Source organism: Trachypithecus francoisi, unplaced genomic scaffold, assembly GCF_009764315.1.
Source record: "Trachypithecus francoisi isolate TF-2019V2 unplaced genomic scaffold, Tfra_2.0 Lachesis_group0, whole genome shotgun sequence".
Taxonomy (NCBI): domain Eukaryota; kingdom Metazoa; phylum Chordata; class Mammalia; order Primates; family Cercopithecidae; genus Trachypithecus; species Trachypithecus francoisi.
The window spans coordinates 126,701,563-126,718,345 of NW_022681453.1; the positions used below are offsets into that span (position 1 = coordinate 126,701,563).

General features: G+C 45.4%; 2 protein-coding genes across 4 annotated transcripts in view; one reads left to right on the top strand and one right to left on the bottom strand.

Moving 5' to 3' along the window:
- Nucleotides 1–601: 601 nt before the first annotated feature.
- Nucleotides 602–4,325, bottom strand: LOC117078507 (histone H3-like centromeric protein HTR12). The gene is given in 6 exon segments (XM_033202065.1): nucleotides 602–880; nucleotides 883–947; nucleotides 950–969; nucleotides 3,728–3,798; nucleotides 3,906–4,061; nucleotides 4,206–4,325. Coding segments are annotated over 6 exon segments (711 nt in total).
- USP13 (ubiquitin specific peptidase 13) overlaps nucleotides 3,772–16,783 on the top strand; it is a 135,893-nt gene continuing 122,881 nt past the window's right edge. For 2 of the 3 annotated variants that reach the window (XM_033211775.1, XM_033211779.1), the window contains exon 1: nucleotides 3,772–4,491. In XM_033211775.1, coding sequence (XP_033067666.1) covers nucleotides 4,324–4,491 — 168 coding nt within the window. In that variant the 5' untranslated portion in view covers nucleotides 3,772–4,323. The remainder of the gene's footprint in view (nucleotides 4,492–16,783) is intronic. The other variant, XM_033211774.1, reaches the window with a different exon arrangement.

Sequence of the window (16,783 nt, forward strand, 5' to 3'; positions counted from 1 at the left end):
AGTTGGAATGCACTGCAACTTCAATTTCTATTACTATTACTAATCACTGAACTTGTAGTGCTTTTACAATTGAGTTTTAATTAATTTTTTATAGTTTAATATATTTTAATAGCAAACTTACAGGAACGGCACAGAAGACAGACAACATTAAAAACTTGGGCTGGTTGCGGTGGCTCATGACTGTAATCCTAGCACTTTGGGAGGCCGAGATGAGTGGATCACAAGATCAGGAGTTCAAGACAAGCCTGGCCAAGATGGTGAAACCCTATCTCTACTAAAAATACAAAAATTAGCCGGACATGGTGGCGGACGCCTATAATCCCAGCTACTCAGTAGGCTGAGGCAGAAAATTGCTTGAACTAGGGAGGCGGAGGTTGCAGTGAGCCGAGATCACACCACTGCCCTCCAGCCAGCGTGACAGAGTGAGACTCTGTCTCAAAAACGAAAGCAAGCAAACAAACAAAAAACAGCCAAAAAATGTACTTTCTCCATGTTGGTCAGGCTGGTCTTGAACTCCCCACCTCAGGTGTACCCCCTCGCCTCGGCCTCCCAAAGTGTTGGAATTACAGGCGTGAGCCACGGTGCCCAGCATAGTGGATTCTTAAGCACATTTTCCACGTACCTGGTGTGTTAGCTGGATGTCTTTTGGCATAATTGTTACATGTTCGGCACGGATAGCACACAGGTTGGTGTCTTCAAAAAGGCCAACCAGATAGGCCTCACTTGCCTCCTGCAAAGCACCAACAGCTGCACTCTGGAAGTGCATATCTGTTTTAAAGTCCTGAGCAATTTCTCGCACCAGACACTGGAAGGGAAGTTTGCGAATCAGAAGTTCAGAGGACTTCTGATAACGTCTAATTTCACCGAGTGCCACAGTGCCACAGTACCAGTACCAGGTCTGTAATGATGGAGTTTCCTCACTTGTCCAGTAGAGGGCGCACGCTTGTGGCGTTTGTAGCTAGTTGCTTCCTGGGTTTGTTTGTTTTTTTTTTTTTTTGAGATGGAGTCTCACTCTGTCGCCCAGGCTGGAGTGCAGTGGCGGGATCGTGGCTCACTGCAACCTCCGCCCCCCAGGTTCAAGCTATTCTCCTGCCTCAGCCTCCCCAGTAGCTGGGATTACAGGCGCCTGCCACAGCGCCCGGCTATTTTTTTTTTGTATTTTTACTAGGGACGGGCTTTCACCATCTTGGCCAGGCTGGTCTTGAACTCCTGACCTCGTGAGCCACCCGCCTCGGCCTCCCAGAGTGCTGGGATTGCTTCCTGGGTTCTTTACCACCAATTGATTTTTGGGCAGTCAGCTTTGTACCAGCCCTGGTATAGAGACCTCCTTACTTAGACCCCTTCTGCTGGAGTGCTGCGAGTGACAGGCAGTGCTCGTGTTGGAGAGCGACGGCTGAGTTTTAATTAATTTTTAAAGCAATACTTGAGGCCGGGCGTGGTGGCTCACGCCTGTAATCCCAGCACTTTGAGAGGCCGAGGTGGGTGGATCACCTGAGGTCAGGAGTTCAAGACCAGACTGGCCAACGTGATGAAACCCCGTCTCTAACAAAAATAAATAAATAAAAAATAAAAAATTAGCTGGGTGTGGTGGCGTGCATCTGCGGTCCCAGCTACTTGGAAGGCTGAGGCGGGAGAATCGCGTCAACCCAGAAGGCGGAGGTTGCAGTGAGCTGAGATGGCGCCATTGCAGTCCAGCATGGGCGACAGAGGGAGACTCCATCTCAAAAAAGAAAGGGGGGGGTGGGAGGTAAAGCAATGCTTGCACATAATACAAATGGAATCGTACAGAAAGCTAAAACGTGGTAGTGTAGTAATCTGTTTTCACGCTGCTGACAAAGACATAGCTGAGACCGGGCAATTCACAAAAGAAAGTTTTATTTGGACTTACAGTTCCACGTGGCTGGGGAGGCTTCACAATCATGGTGGAAGGTGAAAGGCAGGTCTCACATAGAGGCAGACAATAGGAGAGAGCTCGTGCAGGGAGACTCCCGTTTGTAAAACCATGAGTTCTTGTGAGGCTTATTCATTATCACAAGAACAGCAAGGGAAAGACCTGCCCTCATGATTCAATTACCTCCTACTGAGTCTCTCCCACAACACGTGGGAATTCAAGATGAGATTTGGGTGGGTACACAGCCTAACCATATCAGGTAGTAAGTTCTCCCTTAGCCTCAGGCTTTCTGTTCTTCTCCACAGATCCTTACTGTCACTAGTTTCTTGTGTATTGCTCTAGAGACATCCTAAAGCCAAACAAGTGGGCATGCATACACATATATATATCTTAAAGGGCTACATTAAAAATATTTCCCACAGGTACAACCAACTGGAAGGAAGGCCCATGGTACATACGACATGCCAAAGTGCCCACTGCATATTATCAGCCTTGCATGTATTCCTTGCTTTTATACACTAGTTTGCTTAAATTGCTTTTTTTCATCTAGTAATAATCTGGAGATTGTTCCACATCAGCACATGTAGAGCAACTTCATTCTTTTCAATGGTACTGTATTATAACCACTTTCTACAGAAGGATCTTTAGGTTTTCCCCAGACATTTGTTACTCGAAACAGTGCTCTGACAAATATCTTTACATAGCCTGAATTTATCTGTTGCATAAATGTCTAGACAAGGAAATGCTGGGGAAAACAGTATGCACATATAAAGTTATGATTGGTATTATTACATTTCCTTCCAAAGAGGTTTATCGTTTTTATCCCCACCAGCAATGTACATGAGGGTCTATTTCCCAAACCCATGCTAACTCAGTATATCTTTATCAGCCCAACGGATGAAAAACAGTGTCTCACTGATTTAATTTGCATTTAATCTAAGATTAAATTTTTAAGTTTCGTAAAACCAAGTCTATCTCTGTAATTGGAGAAAACATCATCCATGAACCTGAAAGGTAATAAGCTGATGAGACTAAATTCAAAGCAAAAGCTCGCTGAGAGTATCTGCCCAATGATGAAGATGACAATAGTGTCTGATTTTTTGCTCAGTGCCACCTCCTTCGTTTCCAACAGATAGCATTTGGGAGTGGTGAGTTATAAGAAAGTGTGGTGCGCTCGAGGCTTGCTTGAGGGTATGGAAATCTCGAGATAGGTCTGGAGAATCAGGGAGAGTTAACAGATAAATAATGTAAGAAAGAAAAAAAAAAAAGAAGATCTTAAGGACTATCTGATCTGGGAGAAGCTTACAAAAATTAGCGTTTTGGTTCACTATTTCTCGCTCTTTCTGCGTTTCATTAACTGGATACCCTGCTATGAATATATATGTTGGGTGTAGTTAGAGAACCTCTATGTCATTGAAACCGTCTTATGAGTTTTTTGGAGAAAATGAGAGTACGCTGGGAGCCCCAGCCCAACCCCATTCATCATTGATTTTGAGGAACTGATGAGTAAGACAGGAATATGTATGTTTGCCTACAAAATCCTCAAATCAGGCCACTGAATGTTCGACATGGGAACTTTGAATCACATAGAAAATACTCCAAAGGCCGAGAAAAATAGAAAGCCTCCCGACGCCCTGAAAAAATCTTGACCATCCCTGACTTCCTCAAATATGTAAGAAAACCTATATTATTATTACACACACGCACACACACCCTCTATCCTCACTCGATCTTGTTCTATTCCCTCTATTTTTGAGCTTTGGATGTTAAAGTATGGAACGAAGCTTAGTGGGGAAACACTGAAGTGCATGGCGCAAATTTAGATTTAAGCCTCACGTTAGATTCCAGATTTGTACATCGAGTCCCGCCCCTACCCAATGCGGGGACGTCACCGCTCTAGTCTTCGGCTGTTTTAAAAGCAAGCGGTTTTTAAAACCCCCAATCCTGCTCTTTGTGTTTGTCTCATCGGAGTTGCCCCTCTGCAAGCCAACAGTTCGGGATAGAAAACACCTACGTGGTGTTTTCCCGTGGCTCTCCCGGGCCGCGGTCGGCCGCCAGCCCGCTCGGGCTCCAGCGCGGACGCCTCAGGGGCTCGCCCTCCGGCCCCCGCCGCCGAGCCCGGCCGGCTCGCAGGGCCCCTCTCCAGCTCCCCCTCCCCTGCGCGCTGCGGCTGGCGCTCCCCAGCCCCGCCTGACGCTGCAGCTGGGCCGGAGACTCGCCATTGGATTAAAAATAGCAGCGTCGCCAGCCCGCCCCGAGCCCCCGGTGCCCGCTCCCGCCCCGCGGCCCGCTCTCCCCGCCCGCCCCGGCTCGCCCGGCTGCGGTCGCCCGCGCAGCCCGCCCGTCCGCCCGCTCGCTGGCGCCACCGCCGCCGGCGGACAGCGCGCTCCGGCTCCGGCTCGGCTCGCTCGGCTCCGGTGCGTGCCGAGGCCATGCAGCGCCGGGGCGCCCTGTTGGGCATGCCGGGCGGCAGCGGAGGCCGGAAGATGGCTGCAGGAGACATCGGCGAGCTGCTGGTGCCCCACATGCCCACGATCCGCGTGCCCAGGTCCGGCGACAGGGTCTACAAGAACGAGTGCGCCTTCTCCTACGACTCCCCCGTAAGTGAGGCGCCTCGGGGGAGGGTCGCGGGGCTGGCGGCCTGCAGCACGTGAAGCCGGGGGAGAAGATGCGCAGTGGCTGCCGGGGACCTCTTCTCTTTCTCCGGGCGGCAGAGTTGGCTCAGGAGCACTGCAGTTCGGCAGACAGTGAGCGCCCCAGGGCTGCTGCAGCCGAAGACTGGTGGCTTTGCTCCTCCAGCCTCCCTAGGCTGGAAGGGCCCAATTCCCAGCAGCTTGCACACAGCCCCGCCGCCGTTTAAAGATAGATGAGGTCCACGAGTTCCCTGTTCCGAACTGCACGTTGCAGATCGTTTGTGTCCTCCCCGGGGCAGAGCGCAGGGCGGGTAGGTGGACGGGATGATTCCTCCAAACCCCCGGACACACAGCCCTTCTTTTTCTGGGACCACTTGCTCTGCTCAGGGATCCCCACTCCTGGACAATTCTGATTTGCTCTCTGAGCTTTTCTTCCACCACTTCCCATTTCACCCTACTCCTTTCCTTGCCTTTAGAATGTCAGGGCCGGGCGCGGTGGCTCACGTCTGTAATCCCAGCACTTTAAGAGGCGGAGGCGGGCGGATCGCCTGAGGTCAGGAGTTCGAGACCAGCCTGGCTAATATGGCGAGACCCCCGTCTTTACTTTAAAAACCCCCAAAATTAGACGGGTGTGGTGGCGGGCGCCTGTAGTTCCAGCTACTCAGGAGGCTGAGGCTTGAGAATCGCTTGAACCGGGAAGGAGGAGGCTGTAGTGAGCCGAGATCGCGCCACTGTCCTCCAGCCTGGGCGACAGAGCAAGACTCCGTCTCAAAAAAAAAAAAAAAAAAAAAAAAAGGCAGACGAAACCTTCCGGTGCCTCCACTCGGGCAGCAGAAATAGGGGATCTACTGGATTGTAATGGTTTTCTTAAGCCTTCCCCCCTTACCCTTCTAAATGAGTCACTTGGACTGACATGCTCAAGTATAAATTATTAAAAGTTCAATCCCGAGTCGTGACCTCGGAGAATGGAAGAGGAAGCTGAGAGGGATCGCCGCCTTCTTCCCCGGGGCGGTTGGTGGTGGTTTTCACCTGGTTCTATGTCAATGTGTGAGAAGCAGCAGGAGGTGAATGTCCCTTTCAAAAGTCAAAATAGGCTTCTAAGTGACTCAGCTGTCTGGCGTTTATCATGTCTTTTTGAGGACCAAGTTATTTTTATCCACCCACTTTAGATCTCATATGTCACCCAGCGGATCTCAATGCATTGGAAGGCGCATGGATTGGATGGACTGAGGCAGGCCTCGCAATTGTCCAATACCTTTGATTCATAGTATGTGGAGTATTGTCAGAGGGGAAAAGAAAAGTCCAAATGAGCGGCAACATTTCCAAAGTTTCCTTTATTATCTGTGGGTTGATTTTGGCTGGCTGCAAAGCATTTTTGCTTGATACACATTGGAGTATCAGAGTTAGTATCCTCTCTGTGACATTAGTTTTTTTATTTATGGTAATTACATATCATTTGAGGGATAAAACCTAACTTATTTTTTGATTGCTTACTTTTTTTTCTTTCGAAAAGATCCACCGAGTGGAATGTGACAATCGGCAGTCCTTTCTTAGTATGTTATCCATAAATTATTTGAAAATGCCATTTTCAGATTGTATGGCCAGTGTTGGGCAGTTCCTAAAGTTGGAGAGGGATGATAGTCCTAACTAACCTAAGCAACTGACAGACTGTTACCTCCAGGAAGAAGAAAGTGGCTTAAGTCTTTTAGGATAGCATGACATGGAAAGTGGGTCAAGTGACTTTCCCCATGTTTGATTTGGGCTCTTCTTCAAATTCTGCTTACAAACTTTGCTCTTGGAAGTTTTTGCTGCATAATGTAGTGGATAGCAGGTGTGGGAAAAAAGGCTGATTGTTTTAATTCACTTCCACAAATAGTTATTGGGAGCTTACTGTGTGTGTTTCTAGAATGTTACTATTCTAGAAACATCTCGTCCAGTGTAGACTGATGATTTCAGTCACATCATAGCAGTTCCTTGAGGGAGACTGGGATTAATTTACAAGGCTGATGAATCAGTATATTTCATTATCTATGTTTCAGGGGAGGAAGGGAAGGAAGGTTTGATAATATTTATCTTAAAGCACAGTGCTTGATAATGGGAAGTGTTTTTTTTTTTTGAGATGGATTTTTGCTCTTGTTGCCCAGGCTGAAGTGCAATGGCATGATCTCAGCTCACTGCAACCTCCACCTCCTGGAGTCAAGCGATTCTCCTGCCTCAGCCTCCCAAGTAGTTGGGATTACAGGCGTGTGCCACCACACCAGGCTAGTTTTGTATTTTTAGTAGAGACAGGGTTTCGCCATGTTGGTTAGGCTGGTCTCGAACTTCTGACCTCAAGTGATCCACTCACTTTGGCCTCCCAAAGTGCTGGGATTACAGGCATGAGCCACTGCAACCAGCCAGTATTTTGTTACGGTATGTAACACTACACTATGAGTCTGATAAGGGTTTCTTCAGCACCTACTATGTGCCATCTCATACATGCATGACTATAAGGACCGTAAAGAGCAAAATCCATTGGTGCTAAACACACCAGAAACTTTAATCCACAAGCGTCATGGGATGTCTTAGGGAAAAGGCCAAAACCAGCTGAGTGGAAAAAAAAAAATCATCCCTGCATTGGTTACTTTTGAAAAAGGTTATGTACAAAGATGGCTAGAAAATAAGGGAGATCAATATTCCAGGCCAGGGAAATTATATGTGCAAAGGAGATATAAAGTGTGAATATTTCCCACTAATTTGCCTGTAATGTATTTAGAATAAAAAGATACATTTGGCAAGTAGCAAGAAGTGAGGCAGAACCAAGTAGAGAGTAGACGATGGGGGCCTTGCATCTGGAAAACATTTGGTCTTGATTTTATACGGTCAGTTACGGAAAGCTATTCTTGGTCATGTGATTTAAAGTGATGTTGGAGAAAGACTGTGAATCAGCAAATCTTTGTGATGTACCTACCATGTCTAAGGCACTGTCTGTAGACCTTTGCCATTCTTCACCTTTGTGGGATATGAGTAGTGTATTAGTATCTCTCTTCTCTTCTTCCTACCTCCTAGGGCTTAACACATAGCAGATGCTCAATAACAGCTATTTTGGGATGAGTGAGAATTTGTTTTTCACCTACATCTTTGATTTCATCCTGGGCCCACGCTCCCACCTTGACATGTAGGTTCACCTCTCCATGGTTTGGTTCATTGTGCAAGGTCTGTAATGCACCTTCCCAGTGGAGCTTCTTTTCAAGACTGAATTCAAGTGGTTCTGGCTCTATGAATCATTTCCATATTGCCTCCCACTAGACGTAAGCACTCCTGTCTAACCCCCAGCGACATGTTCACGTGCTTGTCTCTGCCTTTGAGTGTGACCTTCCTGGAGAGTGGGGACTTTGTGTTATTCCCAGCAGCTGGTCTAGCATCTGGTATATATACCACGAACTCAGTGAATGCTTTGGAAATGTATGAATTCCATGGAGTTACAGGCTCTGCACATGGTGAGGATAAAACATATGGGAAATGTTGAGAAAGGAATCAGGGGGATTATCACATAGAATGTGATGACTTCATTGTGGGGGGCAAATGTGAAGGAGAGAGCCCAGACTGGCAGTGTTTGAATCCTGTCTCTGTCACCCAGTGTGTAACTTCTCTGAGCACCAGTTTCTCCATCTGTAAAATGGAGACAATAACAACCTATCTCAAAAGGTTGTTTTGTGGATTAAATAAATGAATACATAAAGTGTGTCTGGCCAATTAGTAATCACATTCACATTTGCTTTAAAAAAGGAGGAAAGGCCAGGCGAGGTGGCTCACACCTGTAATCCCAGCACTTTGGGAGGCCAAGGCGGGTGGATCACTTGAGGTCAGGAGTTCGAGACTAGCCTGGTCAACGTGGTGAAACCCCGTCTCTCCTAAAAACACAAAAATTAGCTGGGCATGGTGGTGCACACCTGTAATCCCAGCTACTGGGGAGTAGGGGTTGGGGGGTGCTGAGGCAGGAGACTTGCTTGAACTCCAGAGGTGGAGGTTGCAGTGAGCCGAGACTGTGCCACTGCACTCCAGCCTGGGCAACAGAGTGAGACTCCGTCTCAAAAAAAAAAAATAAAATAAAATAAAAAAATAAAAAAATGAAACAGGAGGAAAGAGAGAAGAATAGAAGGAAGAAAGAAGAAAGCAAAATAGTCAGTCATGACCGGGTGTGGTGGCTCATGCCTGTAATCCTAGCACTTCGGGAGGCCAAGGCAGACAGATCACGACATCAAGAGATCAAGACCATCCTGGCCAACATGGTGAAACTGCATCTCTACTAAAAAAAAATACAAAAATTCTAAAATTATCTATTAGAACTCTGTCTAAAAGAAAAAAAAAGAGAGAGAGAGAAAGAAAAAGAGTTAATCACAAATTGTAAGCCCAAGAGTCTGGTTGTCAGGGGTTATGTAGGAAGTTTTGTGTGCTTAAGTGGAGGAGGGATATCTTGGTTCACACTTCTGCTTGTAAGCCTCCCTGGACCAGCATGGAAATCTCCTCTCATCTCTTTGGTTGTTGAGCTGCTCATTTATCTGGATGTACTTTGGTCCTGTGTCTCTTCAGTTTCCAGGTGGTCAGTTCCAGTGAGGCGAGTCTCTGGCTTGTCCATGTGTAAGACTCATTTCCTTTTCTTTCTCAGCCTCCCAAGTGGCTGGGATTACAGATGCCCACAATCGCGCCTGGCTACTTTTTTGTATTTTTAGTAGAGACGGGATTTCACTATGTTGGCTAGGCTGGTCTTGAACTCCTGACCTCGTGATCCACCCACCTTGGCCTCCCAAAGTGCTGGGATTATAGGTGGGAGCCACCGCACTAGGCCAACTCATTTCCTTTTCTAAGACCACCTTCCTCTTGTGATCATTTTTTTCTGGGCTCTCTCTCAACCTTCACTTTCTGCTTCAGACTTCATCCTTTCCTTTGAATGCCTGCATTACGTAGTCCGTGTCATGCAGCACAACGGCTCTAGTCTGTCCTCTTGGTTTGCTCTCTTGTGCTAATTTTGCCCCCCTGCCCACCTGCATTGTAAGTGGAGCTGTTTATGCCTTGTCTTAGCTTGGGTCAACTGAAAATGGGGAGGCTTAGACAAGGCAGTTTATTTTGGAAAGTTATCCCAGGGAACAGAAGTGGAATTATGAGCAAGAGAATAGTGACAAAGAGAAAGAAGGAAAGTCATTCCGAGAATGAGTATTCCACAGTGGGCAGCTAGAGCTAAAACTCACTGAGGACTCCCTGGGTAACTGCAGAGTGTGCCTCAGAATTGTCCACTTGAGATGGAGCAGAGGGGAGTACAGTATTTATCCACTGACTCCCATCCCCCATTGGTCAAGGTTTGTTCTAGGGGTGGAAAAGCCCTCACTCTTCCAAGTCTGTATTTGTAGGCACTGAGTCTGCAAATGGGAAGTATTTTGACAGGCTGAGCAGGACTAGCAGCAGCTGAGAAGCAAGAGGTCCTCAGTGCAGCTGAAGCTAAGACTGTTGGGCTGCACCTGCTATGACAATCAGCTGCCCACAGTGGCTGAACCAAAAAGGTGGCCAGAGGGGATCTGAGACTCAGCATAAATGGTTGCCCCTTAGCCCCACCTCTTCTTCCTTCTCCCATCAGGACTGTTTTGTAAGAAGGAACTTTTTCCCCATTTTTGGAAGTTCTGAGATGGCTCAGTGATATTGAGATGTCACTGTTGGTTCTTTGTCTTCCTGGGAGTCTTTGGAAAACTCTGATGACAGGGACCTGGTGGGAGTGGCTGGTTTAGATATCCACCAGGAAAGACTTTGAGATCTCCATCTACTTGTGGGAACACTTCATGTTAGGGGCTCAGTGAATCTTTCTGTCTTTCTGTCCTTTCTTCCACAAGTATTTATTGATGTGCCTGGTATTCTTTCAGGCATTGCCAGTAATAATAATGACATCTTACATGTATATAGAGCAGTTTTCAAAGTGTGCTCCCTGAACCAGCAGCACTAGCATGTCTTGGGAACTGCTAATTCTTTGGTCCCACCCCAGACCTTCTGAAACAGAATATCTGGGGGTGGGGTGTAGCAGTCTGTGTGTTAATAAGCAATTTGGGTGATTCTGAAACATGCCAAAGTTTGAGACCTAGTGATAGGGCACTTACTAGGTGCCATGCATCATTCCAAGCCTTCTCATTATTGCATATATTATTATACGTATATGAACTCATTATTTAATCATCACAACAAACCTATGTTTTATACTGTTACCATTTTGCAGATGAGGAAACTCAAGTACAAAGATCACACAGAGAGCAAGTGGTAGAGCTGGGATATGAATCCGGATTGTTTGACTCTAGAATCTGTTTAAAACCATTTTGGCTAGGTGTGGTGGCTCACGCCTATAATCCCAGCACTTTGGGAGGTGGAGGCGGGCAGATCACCTGAGGTCAGGAGTTTGAGACTAGCCTTGCCAACATGGCAAAACGCCATCTCTACTAAAAATACAAAAATTAGCCAGGCGTGGTGGCGGGTGCGTGTAGTCCTAGCTACTCGGGAGGCTGAAACAGGGAGAATCTCTTGAACCTGGGGGGCAGAGGTTGCAGTGAGCCAAGATCCTGCCATTCCACTCCAGCCTGGGCGACAGAGTGAGACTGTCTCAAAAGACAAACAAACAAAACATTTTAACTTGTTTTAATTGTACAATTCAGTGGCATTAAATTACATTTGCATTGAAACCTTTTAACTTGTTTTAATTGTACAATTCAGTGGCATTAAATTACATTTGCATTGAAACATTTTAACTCATTTTAATTGTACAATTCAGTGGCATTAAATTACATTTGCATTGTTGTGTAACTATCACTACGCATTGTTGTGTAAATATCACTACTGTCTATCTCCAGTTTTTCATCTTTCCAAACTGAAACTCTGTATTTATTTGACAATAAACCCTCATTTCTCCCTTCTCCTAGCCCCTTGTAATGTCCATTCAACTTTCTGTCCCTGTGAATTTGCTTATTCTAGGCACTTTATACAAGTCGAATCACACAGTATTTGTCCTTTTGTGTCTGGCTTATTTCATTTAGCATAATGTTATCAAGGTTCAGTGTTGTAGCACGTATCCGAATTTCCTTCCTTCTTAAGGCTATAATATTCCATCATATATATGTACATGTGTTACATTTTATTTGTCCATTCACCTGTTAATGGACATCGGGTTGTTTCTACCTTTTGACTGTTGTGAATAAAGCTGCTTCAATTGTTGGTGTACAAGTATTTGTTTGAGTCCCTGTAGATTCTCTGCATTTTACCATCGTACTATGCACGTTGCCTTGCAGGCAATGAGACTTCCCATCATAATGCTTACTTGCAGGGAGAAAAAAAAGTTGATTTAGGATCTCTGTGGAAAACTCTTCCTCCTAATGGATAAACTGATACGAGGTAGTAAAGCAAAATTTAGGAGCAGACAGACTTTTTTTCCACTTTGAAGATACAAACTTAAAGTAAATCTTATTAGTTTCACATGTCAAAAGTTTCCTTCCAAAAGCAACTAGCTGAAAAGTTGTTCTCAAGCAGTGATTCTCAAGCTTTCTGACCTCTTTATACGCTTAAACATTTTTGAGAACCACAAAACGCTTTTCTGTGATGTCTGTTGCTATTTACCATACTAGAAATTAAAACAGAAAAATTTAAAACAATTTGAACAATTACATTCTATTAGCGTTTGAAATGATGTCATTGCATGTCATATAGCCTTGAAAAAATGCCACTGTATGCTGTGAGAGAATGAGAGAGAGAAAGGCAAGTAACTTCATGTTATGAAAATAGTTTTGAAGGCCGGGCGCGGTGGCTCAAGCCTGTAATCCCAGCACTTTGGGAGGCCGAGACGGGCGGATCACGAGGTCAGGAGATCGTAGATCATCCTGGCTAACACGGTGAAACCCCGTCTCTACTAAAAAATGCAAAAAACTAGCCGGGCGAGGTGGCGGGCGCCTGTAGTCCCAGCTACTCGGAGGCTGAGGCAGGAGAATGGCATAAACCCGGGAGGCGGAGCTTGCAGTGAGCTGAGAACTGGCCACTGCACTCCAGCCCGGGCGACAGAGCTAGACTCCGTCTCAAAAAAAAAAAAAAAAAAAAAAAGAAAATAGTTTTGACCTCCCAAATTACTTGAAGACTCTGGGGTGTCACAGGGTTACCAGGCCTTACTTTGGAAACCAAAGTTCTAGAGTTTAGGCAAGAAGATATAACCACTTATTCCAGTCACATACCTCGCCTGAAATGTAGCTTTTATGGGTTCACATTAAATTATTGTCTTAATTTTAGCTCAAGCATAGATGTCATATGTTGCATGCACATTCTTTTTGAAGCAAATTAAAATTTAGAGAATTTGATAGACACTTTTTGAAAAAATTAGAGCTACTTGAGCTGGGAATTGACTATTTCATAGATAGGAATTTTTTTTATTCTCTGAACTGTGAGTTTCATTGTAGGGTGATCTGGCTGAGCGGTTTTCTTTGAGGAAGCTTAAATGTTAGTGTCTTAATTTTTTTTTTTTCCTTTGGCTACCAGTTAGGAGACTATTCTGATCTCTTGTCTGGAAAATATAGGCTTGTCTGCCATTATTCAGGGAACTGAGTGGGAGCAGAGGGTGAAGGTGGTCCCCCCATCTGGGTATTGGATACCAGCTGGATAGTGCCTGTAGGTTCTCATCTGTGTCTGTGCTTTGCTAAGCTTCTCCCATCATTGCAGGGGCTGGCTCCTGGACATTGCATTTCCTAGAGTCTCTTGGTGGTAAGATTCTGATATTGATTTTTCCAGTAAGAGATTTAGAAGGCAAAAAAGAAGGAGAAGCCAGCCACTTTCCTATTGCAACTGTGGCACCTGGTCGATCTGAGGTTTTCCTAGCAGCATCTGAGTGTCCTTCTGGGACACAGTTAGCTCAGTGGTGGGGGATCTGACGTTATCTGTGCAGTTTCTTGTGACGCTTGTACATCCCGATTTCCTGAACATAGGCAGTGATTTCTCTGACTGTGGCTCTCACTGCCCTTCCCATGATTTTTTAAGCTTTTAATTTCCTGTATCAAATCTCTTCCTGCCTGTAATACCTAGAATAGCATCTATTTTCTGACCAAATCTGGACTGATACACATACATTCTCTTAGTCCCCATGTTCGTGATGGTGCCCCTATTCTTAACTAAGCCCATTCTTCCCCAGCGCTGAAACCTTTGTTTTCATCTGCTTTAGAGAATCATTCTCCAGTTCTTTGCCAGGAAAGGGAGGAGCCTCTGGGAGTGGAGGTGAGATTTGGGGCTCTGATGGCTACATAGAAACTCTTTCTCTTTATTTTAGCTCCTACTTCACCCCATCTTCCAGAGTTATCTTGAACTGCCAGTTCTGGAGTCTTTTGGGCATTCTGGGGTGAAGATCAGGTTGGATCTTGGCTTTCCCTGCTGCTGGCCTAGGATTCAGCTCCGTCGCCATCTTAGTCTTTTAGCTTTCATTTAGTCCAGCTTTCCAGACTTTAGTGCTATAGCTCATATCTTTAAAAAATCCCTTTGCTGTCCTTTGATTGGGGTTTCAGAAAGGAGTGAAATGGATGTCTTTGTGTCATTTGCCCTGTGTACCCTAAAATCCTGCTTTTCTAAAATCATAATCAAGAAGTTACTTGCTGTCCCTTCTGGACAGTAGTTCATTACTTTTAAAGTTGTACCATTTTTAGAGCTTTGGAATGTGAGAGATGATGCTGATCCTGCCAGGAAGACTTTTTGGAAAAGTTCACGTTCTCTGCTCATTTTGAATCTAGACATCTGTGCAACTCTGAATTCTCTTTTTCCTCCCCTGCATTCCTCTTCCTATGGACTGGAGCTCAGTTAAAGGAGCGGCCATCCATTTTAGTGCCCCAGATTTAGCAATGTATGGTATCATCCATTCTACCCCCGCTCTCTCTTCTTATTTCTTAAATTGTGATAAAATAAATACATATAACGTAAACTTTACCATCTTAACCATTTTAAAATGTACAGTTCAGTGGCATTGAAGTACATTCACACTGTTTTGCAATTATCACCACTGTCTGTCTTCAGAATTCTTTTCATCTTGCAAAATAGAAACTCTGTACCCATTAAACAATGACTCCCTGTTCTCCCCTTTTCTCAGCCTCTGACAGCCATCATTCTACTTTTTGTCTCTCAGATTTGACCACTCTAGGTACTTTATGCAAGTGGAATCATGCAATATTTGTCCTTTTTGACTGACTCATTTCAGTTGGCATAATGTCCTCAAGGTTAATCCACGTTGTTGTGTCAGTTTTCTTCCTTTGTAAGGCAGGATAATATCCCATTGTGTGTATACACTGCATCTTGTTTATCCAGTCATCTGTCAGGGACACTGTGTTACTTCCACCTTTTGGCTCCTGTGAATCATGCTGCTATGAACATGGCTATCTCACTGTCTCTTTTAGTATCACATCCCATTAATCACCAAATTCTGGTATATCCTCCTCTTTCCCTTGCATTGCTAAGGCTCAGGCCCTCATCCTTTATTGCCTGGACTGTTGTAGAAGCTTCCTAACAACCACCTTGCTTTCCCTTCCAGTCTGTCACACTGCACTCTCAGATATTTTTAAAAATAGAGGTCTGATCATGTCATTTTCCTGCCTTGAAATCCTCAATGGTGCCATTCAGACTTTTCTAACATGGCACATCACCTCAGTTTATCCAAAGCTGTTGATCCAGCTTTCCTGACCTCTGCTTACTTTCTTTCTGTCCCAAAGGACTTTCTATTCTCTAGGTGCTCCGTGCTCTTGCCCCTCCATGTGCTTGCTCATGCTCTTGCATTGACCTGGAATGCATTCTCTCACCCTTCATCCCCCTGGAAAAGCCCTGTTGGTCCTTTAAAGCCAGCTCAGGTGTTCTCTGTGAGGACTCCTCCCATCCTCATAAGCTGAGTTAGATATCTGTTTTCCTTTGCTTTCACTTTGTACATCTTTGTCATGGGTGGGATACAGATGGTGGGGATGTGGAATAGCTGAGGTCTTGGGGAATTAAAAGGAAAACAGTAGAGAACTAAAAACTACACAATTTGTGAACCTGTGCCATTAAGCCTGCGTCTTTTCTGATTTTCTGTTTTTTTTTTTTTTTAAATGGAGTCTCGCTCTGTTGCCCAGGCTGGAGTGCAGTGGCATGATCTTGGCTTGCTGCAATCTCCGCCTCCTGGGTTCAAGCTGGGATTACAGGCGTGTGCCACCATGCCCGGCTATTTTTTTTGTATTTTTACTAGGGACAGTGTTTCACCATGTTGGTCAGGTTGGTCTGGAACTCCTGACCTCGAATGATCCGCCTGCCTCAGTCTCCCAAAGTGCTGGGATTACAGGCACGAGCCACCGCACCCAGCTGCCAATATGGTATTTTCATGTTATCTTATTACCTGAAACATCATAGGTTTGACCCTTGAAAAGCCAGGGAAAAGTGTCTTGGGTACTTGCTGAGTGTTATTTGTGTTGTGATTCTAGCGTGCTTGGTAAAAGATCCCACACTGGGCCCCTCAGGGAAATGACAAGAGGACTGGGATCTATGGTTGCAGATCAGGCCTCTGTCTGGTCTGTTCAGTATTGTGGTGATCAGTTAGGACTCCCCTTGTTCCCACACACAGGGAAGATGTGAACATGAACATCTATTTTTAGGGCTAGAACAACAGGACAATGTCACAATGACAAGAATTTAATGAATCTGAATATGCCTCAGGACAGAGATGTTGCTTGAGGTGCGGGATAGGATGTACCTCATGTGGTAAGATTAAAAAGGAAAGACCATGCACGGTGGCTCACGCCTGTAATCCCAGCATTTTGGGAGGCCGAGGTGGGCGGATCACCTGAGGTCAGGAGTTCAAGATCAGCCTGGCCAACATGGTGAAACTCTGTCTCTACTAAAAATACAAAACTTAGCCTGGCATGGTGGCAGGCACCTGTAATCCCAACTACTCAGGAGGCTAAGGCAGGATAATCGCTTGAACCCAGGAGGTGGAGTTTGCAGTGAGCCATGATCATGCCATTGCACTCCAGCCCGGGCAACAGAGTAAGACCTTGTCTCAAAAGAAAAAAAAAAGATTAAAAAGGAAACATTCTGCTTTGTGTTAATTAGCAAGTGTTAATACTGACTTATGGCTTACTGTGCACTCTGCGCTGTAGGAAGTATTATAGGGGTAGAGAGGGTGTAAGTGGGAGGGAAGCAGAGGACCATGGCAGAGAAGAGTGTGACATGGATCTCTATCGTAGTGGAGTGTGTACGCTAATTTCAAGTG